The 8,418-nt window shown below is 42.3% G+C and overlaps 1 protein-coding gene across 2 annotated transcripts in view; it reads left to right on the top strand.

The window, feature by feature from the left end:
* The window catches only part of LIPH (lipase H), a 55,740-nt gene that overhangs the window by 38,223 nt on the left and 9,099 nt on the right, over positions 1-8,418 (top strand). For both annotated transcript variants that reach the window (XM_017866383.1, XM_017866389.1), the window contains 2 exons: positions 410-505; positions 4,153-4,264. In XM_017866383.1, the coding sequence (XP_017721872.1) occupies positions 410-505; positions 4,153-4,264 (208 nt within the window). The remainder of the gene's footprint in view (positions 1-409; positions 506-4,152; positions 4,265-8,418) is intronic.

Genomic DNA, 8,418 nt, shown 5'->3' with positions numbered 1-8,418 from the left:
AAAAAAAAAAAAAAAAAAAAAAAAAAAGCACACTGCTTTGCAAGAGTGTTGCTATTTTACGTATGAACTTGAATCTGTTTTAATCTAGAAAATTAATATATTACTGAAAAACGTCAGTGTTATTTTTAGTCCACACCAGTGTGTGCCACACCCTGCATCCCCCACCTTGCTACTGATAACCAGTAAAGGGGGAAAACCACTGGAGGATCCTGTTGCCTTTCAGCTCTTAGGAACAGGGTTGGCCAGCAAGATGGGTCACCCTGCAGGCCCTCACCATGGGGAATGGAGGTGGGAGGGAGTTTCTCTCAGAAGTGGTGGATACAGTCAAAGTCAATGTTCTTGCTACCTCAGTTGCTTTTATGTTTATATAATACATGCTAATCTTACAATTTTTAAACTTGTTTTATAGGCTATCGTGCTGATAATTGGAAAGACTATTTAAGGGAGAAAGATCCTCCAATGACGAAGGCATTCTTTGACACAGCTGAGGAGAACCCATTCTGCAGTGAGTGGTGAATGTGGTTGTTGACTTTTGCCTCTTATTTTGAGGATGGTTGAGTCTCAGCTTCCTGGCTACTTCTTGGCAAATACGGGCCATGATGAAGCATCAACTTTGGAGCTGGAAGGGCTGAGGTTGACTCCTGAGTCTACCACATAATAGCTGTGGGACCTTGGTTATCAGGAGAACCTGCTCCCGATGGTTACACGGGTTCTTTTCTATTTCCTAAGTGTCTCGGCTGGTTTGAGAAATAAAGGGAAAGAGCACAAGAGAGAGAAATTTAAAGCTGGGTGTCTGGGGGAGACATCACATGTCGGCAGGATCCATGATGTTCCCCAAGTTGTAAAACCAGCAAGTTTTTATTAGCAATTTTCAAAAGGGGAGGGAGTGCACGAATAGGGTGTGGGTCACAGAGATCACATACTTCACCAGGTAATAAAATATCACAAAGCAAGTGAAGGCAGGGTGAGATCACAGGACCACCGGATGGGGGGAAATAAAGATTGCTAATGAAGTTTCAGGCACGCATTGTCATTGATATCATCTTATCAGGAGACAGTGTTTGAGAGCAGACAACCTGTCTGACCAAAATTTATTAGGTGGGAATTTCCTCGTCCTAATAAGCCTGGGAGCGCTACAGGAGACTGGGCTTATTTCATCCCTTTGGCTTCAACCATAAAAGACTGCATGCTTCTAAGGGGGCCATTTATAGGCCTACCCTCAGGGTGCATTCTCTTTCTCAGGGATGTTCCTTGCTGAGAAAAAGAATTCAGCGATATTTCTCCTATTTGCTTTTGAAAGAGGAGAAATATGGCTCTGTTCTGTCTGGCTCACCGGCAGCCAGAAGTCTTATCTCTGGTGTTCCCTGAACATTGCTGTTATCCTGTTCTTTTGTCAAGATGCCCAGGTTTCATATTGTTCAAACACACGTGTTCTACAAACAATTTGTGCAGTTGACACAATCATCAGAGGGTCCTGAGGTGACATTCATCCTCCCCAGCTTACGAAGAAGATGACAGGATTAAGAGATTAAAGACAGGTGTAGGAAATCACAAGGGTATTGATTGGGGAAGTGATAAGTGTCCATGAAATCTTCACAATTTATGTTCAGAGATTGCAGTAAAGACAGGCATAAGAAATTATACAAGTATTAATTTGGGGAACTAATAAATGTCTGTGAAATCTTCACAATTTATGTTCTTCTGCCATGGCTTCAGCCAGTCCCTCCGTTTGGGGTCCCTGACTTCCTGCAACACTTGGTCAAGTCATTTGACTTCTCTGAGTCTCAGTGTCCTGACTGGTCAAATGGGGGTAATAATGCCTGTCTTCTGGGATATTAGGTTTAATCTGATGCAATTTAAAAATATTAATTTAATAAAATCTCAACAAATCAGAGTTGTTAGTTTCACTGGATGACCATTCTAATCACTAAGATCTTCCAGAAAATTGCTTGATTCCCCAAGAGACATAAAATTGAGACTAGGAAAAACCAGGTGTCAGCCATATCTATAGGTCAGTTCCAGCTCTAAAGCAAACACGATGACCTAAAGGCCTCGAGAGGTTTATTCCAGATGGCAATTAAAGGGGGCAGCCGATGATTAGATGCCTTGGGAAGCAATAAGAATTTCCCTGGGCAGATGTGTTTTTCCTACAGTGTTGTATCCATTTTCACTTTCCTTGGGAACAACTATTTTATTTTATTTTATTTTATTTTATTTTATTTTATTTATTTTTTGAGACAGGGTCTCACTCTGTCGCCCAAGCTGAAGTGCAGTGGCACAATCTCAACTCACCGCAACCTCTGCCTCCTGGGTTCATGCAATCCTCCTGCCTCAGCATCCCGAGTACCGGAGACTACGGGTGCACACCACCATGCCTGGCTAATTTTTGTATTTTTGTAGAGATGGGGTTTTGCCATGTTGGCCAGGCTGGTCTCAAACTCCTGACCTCAGGTAATCTGCCCTCCTTGGTCTCTCAAAGTGCTGGGATTACAGGCATCAGCCACCGCACCTAGCCTATTTTCATTTTTTGAGACAGGGTCTTGTTCTGTCACCCAGGCTGGAGTGCGATGGCACAATAATGGGGCATTGCAGCCTCAACCTCCTGGACTCAAGTAATCCTCCTGCCTCAGCCTCCCAAGTAGCTGGGACTTCAGGTATGTGCTACCATGCTCAGCTAACTTTTTGTTTGTTTGTTTCTTTTAGAGACAGAGTCTTACTATGTTGCGTAGGCTTGTCTTGAACTCTTGGGCTCAAGCAATCCTCCTGCCTTAGTGCTCGGATTACAGGTGTGAGCCTCCATGCCAGGTGTGAGCAACTCTTTTAAAAAAGCCTGCAGGCTGAGCATGGTGGCTCGCGCCTGTAATCCCAGCACTTTGGAAGGCCAAGGCAGGCGGATCACTTGAGGCCAGGAGTTCGAGACCAGCCTTGCCAACATGGTGAAAACCCATCTCTATTAAAACACAGAAAAAAAATACAAAAATGAAATACAAAAATTAGCCGGGCATGGTGGTGCTCGCTTGTAATCCCAGCTACTCAGAAGGCTGAGGCCAGAGAATTGCTTGAACCCAGGAGGCAGAGGTTGCAGTGAACCGAGATTACACCACTGCACTCCAGCAACATAGAGAGACTCTTTAAAAAAAAAAAAAAAAAAAGCCTGCGGATCACTGGGTTTCCCTCTTTCTTTGGAGCCATGTGTGGCAGCCCAGGATTTGGCACCTACCTGGTCTGTATGGGGCAAGCCCCTGAGCAACTTGGGCCATAAAATGGCAAATCCAGGACTGACCTTATTCCTTCGTGGGACTGTCATCTCCCTGATTAGTTCCTGTTGTAGTGTGTTTTAATTTTATCTTAAAAAAAAAAAAAACAAAACCCATAAGACATTATTCAGGTAATATTTGTATAGCTGTACCCACATATTTACCACTTTTTTTTTCCTCTAAGTCTTCTGGTTAGGGAATGCCACTTTATTTTTATTGTCATCCTTTCTTGCATTTTGTACATACAGGCAAGTGTGCTGAGTAATAATGGGGGCAGTCCAGAGTATGGCAGGAACTTCAAGAAAGGAGACCTGACTTAGTCTGGGGTCAGGGAAAGCCTCCTGGAAGAATGATATTAGGCTGAAACTTGAAAGGTGGGCTCACAGAGCTGGCAAAGTAAGAGTGCCCAGGTGGGTGAAGGCCCAGGAGCCTTCACAGTCCTGGGATCCCGTGCAAGTGGTTGGGCATGATTGGGAAAAGGATGAGGAAGGCTGGATAGGCTGGCAGACATGGCCCAAATTGTGGAAAACTGTCTCAGCCATGAAGGGTCTCCAAATGGCCCCTTAGTTGGTTGAGTCTAAAATGGGCAGGAATTGATGTGAACCACACTCAGTCATAGACCCTGAGACTTCACAATACCTGGAAACATTGGTTCAACGATGATGCCTGACCATGGTTACTGGAAACCAGTGAACTCTGCTAGCACTCATTCTATCTTTACCAAAGAGAAGAGGAGGGAATATTAGAAACTTCTGCCCTGTATTTTTGCAGAGAAACTAGAGAGAAAGAGAAGAAGAGACTCAGTGATTAGGGAGGTTCAGTTTTTAGGAACCAACCCTTCAGGGGATCGGTTGGTAGTATCTCTCGCTTACTGTGTTCTCTCTCTGTTTTGCAGTGTATCATTATTTTGTGGATATTATAACATGGAACAAGAATATCAGAAGAGGGGACATTACCATCAAATTGAGAGACAAAGCTGGAAACACAACAGAATCCAAAATCAATCAGTAAGTTGAGATACAATTGTTCTCAGTGCGCTATTGCAGTGCGCTATTTCCCTTTTTGCTCAGAGAAATTAAATCAAAATCCACCTACTTTGTTATTTATAGATCTGTGCTTTTCCTTGTTCTATAAAAGATATAAGGGGACCTATTGCTTAGTTGCTTCCCTGGCTCTTGATCTCCCAGGCTCTTTACAAACGGGATTGGTGCAAGGGTTTTCTTTCCTTCCCTCCTTCTCTTCTTCCTTTCTTTCCTTCCTCCCTTTTTCCTTCCTGTCCTCCCTCTTTACCTCCCTTTCTCCCTTCATTCCTCTCCTCCTTACTTCCTTTGATTAAACATATAATACTAAAGTTATCCTTGTTTGCTATGAAGGATTTAAACAATAAAGGAATATGCTGATTTAATTATCCCACATTGTATACATAGATCAAAACATCACCTTTTATCCACTAAATCTATATAATTATGATTCTCATTATCAATAAAAAACAATAATTTTAAAAAAGGAATTTGCAATATAAAAGTATAAGTCCTTGCCAAATCTCACCAACAATCCCAGCCCCAAAGGCAAAAGACATCTCTACTCACACACATTTCTATTCTTTCATGAGCTCATAATACATATGTAAACATATATAATACATATATAACATATATATGTGTGTTTGTATTATGTTTCTGAAACTCAGGAAATGTTATTTGCTGCTGGGCATGGTGGCTCAGGTCTGTAATCCTAGCACTTTAGGAGGCCAAGGCAGGCAGATTACCTGAGGTCGGGAGTTCAAGACTAGCCTGGCCAACATGGTAAAACCCCATCTCTACTAAAAATACAACAATTAGCATGTGTGGTGGCGGGCGCCTGTAGTCCCAACTACTTGGGAGGCTGAGCCATGAGAATGGCTTGAACCCGGCGAGGCAGAGGTTGCAGTGAGCCAAGATCATGCCACTGTACTGCAGCCTGGGCAACAGAGCAAGACTCCATCTAAAAAAAAGAAAAGAAAAGAAAAGAAAAGAAAATGTAATTTGCAATAAAAATTGGAAACATTCTAAAAATCTAACAATGGGAAAATGGTTAATGTAAATATTCCCACTATACATTGAAGTCATTTATAAAACATAAACAAGGAAATGCTTATAATATGCTAAGTGAAAAATGTAGAATATCAAATTATATAAAGCATAAAATTAGCTTAACAATGTAAAAATCAATGAAAAGGAAACATGCCAAAATGTTACATTGCCCTTTGGGTGGTGGGAATTTGAGTGTTTTTTTTTTCCAACTTCTCTTTTCTTTTAACTTTCTGATGGATATATACATATATATGTTTAAAATTAATACTTTAGAAAATCTTTATTCTCAGGAAAAGGGGGGAGGAGGCTTTAAGCAAAGGAACTTGAAGCTCATTTTATTCAGGAAATGTTTTCTGGGACCTACTGTTTACCAAGCACTTGGGCTGTCTCTTGGCCACATCCATAGAAGACTGGGTAGAATGTCATCTGAAAGTGGCAGTCACCCTATGGGTTCATTGTGTAGATAAAGAGAGAAAGTGGGTATGGGGTGGGTGGTTTGTAGGTGGCTTTTTAAAATGCATTTTTGGATCATGATAATAACAACCTTTGTTTATTGAACTAAGCATGTTACACAAATTGGCTAATGCAATTATACCAAAACCCTATGAGGTACTACTACCATTCCCATTTCATCTATGAAGAAACTGAGGCTCAGAGAGACCAAGTAATTTGGCCAGTATCACACAGCTGATCAATGTGAATCAGGTGAAATTAGAAGCAGGTCTATCCAACCCCAGCACCTATAGTTTTAATCACTACATTAGATTCCTCCCATTAAGCTGTATTGCTCCCCCTATCCCCACCATACTTGAAGTTTGGGAGTGCAGCAGTGTTTTTTTGTTTGTTTGTTTTTTGTTTTTTTGAGACAGAGTCTAACTCCGTCCCCCAGGGTGGAGTGCAGTGGCGCGATCTCAGCTCACTGCAAGCTCCACCTCCTGGGTTCACGCCATTCTCCTGCCTCAGCCTCCCTAGTAGCTGGGACTACAGGCACCCACCACCACACCCGGCTAATTTTTTGTATTTTTAGTAGAGACGGGGTTTCATTGTGTTAGCCAGGATGGTCTCGATCTCCTGACTTCATGATCTGCCCGCCTCGGCTTCCCAAAGTACTGGGATTACAGGCGTGAGCCACCGCGCGGGGCTGGTTATTATTATTTTTTTTTTAGGGTTCCCTGCTGATCTGTTTCATAGCTAATGTCCCCCACATTCACAGTGGGGCAGCATTTTCAGGGAGATCACCGCTATGGGGCGCATCTTGAGGAATCTTCAGTGAGGAAGCAAGAGCAGAGATCTTATCTAGATTTAGAATTTTCTATTCTGGAGATTCTAAGAACTAGCAGGGAAGATTGTGCAATTATGTAATGAAATTTTCCCACCTAGCAAAACTTAAGTATTCTGTCAATAATTTGTTACATATTTGCTTTACATGTGTCTTAGAATTTTTTTTTTTTTCTTGAAACAGGGTTTCACTCTGTCACACAGGCTGGAGTGCAGTGGCGAGATCATGGCTTACCGTAGCTCAACCGCCTGGGCTCAAGCGATTCTCTGGGCTCAGCTTTCAGAGTAACTGGAACTAAGTGCACCACCATGCCTAGCTACTTTTTAATTTTTTTGTAGAGATGAGGTGTCACTATTGCCCAGGCTAGGCTTGAACTCCTGAGCTCAAGCTATCCTCCCGCCTCGGCCTCCCAAAGTGCAGGGATTACAGGCATGAGCCACCACACCCAGCCCAATTTTTAATTTTATATAGTGAATGTCTCCTAAGTAGGAATTCTTAAATTTGGAGTTTTGTATCTTGATTAAGATAAATACCTTAACATCTTTAATGCATATTCTTATTTTAGTCCTGTTTGTGAAAACGTCACTATCAATCAGAGACTATGTACAAAAAGGAAATAATCGTTATATTACATGGTGAGATTATGCGTACTTTTTTTTCAAGATGAACTTTATCATTTTTTTAATTATTTTACAATTTAAGAAAAGAAAATGATATTAGAGCATGTACCCTGAGTTGATCCAGTCTTACCAGACTATGGGAATAGTCAAGGTTATTATTGGTCTGGAGACTCTCCCTGGATTCATGTATTTGTATTTGCTTTTTAAAAAAATCATTTTAAAAGGCCAAGCCCAGTGACTTATTCCTGTAATCCCAGCACTTTGGGAGGCTGAGGCGGGGGGATAGCTTGAGCCCAGGAGTTTGAAACCAGCCTGGACAACATAGCAAGACTCTGTCTGTACAGAAAACAAACAAACAAACAAACAAACAGCTGGGCTTGGTGGTATGTGCCTGTAGTCCCAGCTACTCAAGAGGCTCAGCCGAGGGGATCGCTTGAATCCAGGAGTTTGAAACTACAGTGAGCTAGGATTACACCACTGCACTCCAGCCTGAGTGACAGAGTGAGATCTGTCTCAAAAAATAAAATTAAAAATTGAGATGTAATTCACATAAAATTCGCCCCCTTTTTTTATTATTTTATTTTATTTTATTTTTGAGACAGAGTCTTGCTTTGTCACCCAGACTGGAGTGCAGTGGCGCGATCTCTGCTCACTGCAATCTCTACCTTGCAGGTTCAAGTGATTCTCCTGCTTCAGCCTCCCGAGTAGCTAGGATTACAGGCACCTGCCACCATGCCCAGATAATTTTTGTATTTTTAGTAGAGACGGGGTTTCACCATGTTGGCCAGGCTGGTCTCTAATTCCTGACCTCAGGTGATCCGCCTGCCTCAGCCTCCCAAAGTGCTGGGATTACAAGCGTGAGCCACTTCGCCAGCCACATTCACATTTTAAAACATACAATTTGGCTGGGTGCAGTGGCTTATGCTGGTATCCCAGCAGTTTGGGATGCTAAGGCATGGGGAATCACTTGAACTCAGGAGTTTGAGACTAGCCTGAGCAACATGGTGAAACCCATCTCTACAAAAAATACAAAAATTAGCTGGGTGTAATGACTTGTGCCTGTAGTCCCAGCTACTCAAAAGGCTGGGAGGTGGTAGGATAGCTTGAGGAGGCAGAGGTTGCAGTGAGAGCCAAGATTGTGCCATTGCACTCTAGCCTGGTCAACAGAGCCAGACCCTGTCTCAAAAAAA

This window comes from Rhinopithecus bieti, unplaced genomic scaffold (genome assembly GCF_001698545.2).
Source record: "Rhinopithecus bieti isolate Rb0 unplaced genomic scaffold, ASM169854v2 scaffold_2432, whole genome shotgun sequence".
Taxonomy (NCBI): Eukaryota; Metazoa; Chordata; class Mammalia; order Primates; family Cercopithecidae; genus Rhinopithecus; species Rhinopithecus bieti.
Note: the sequence above shows the minus strand (reverse complement) of the source record. Positions and strands in the feature narration are given on the sequence as shown.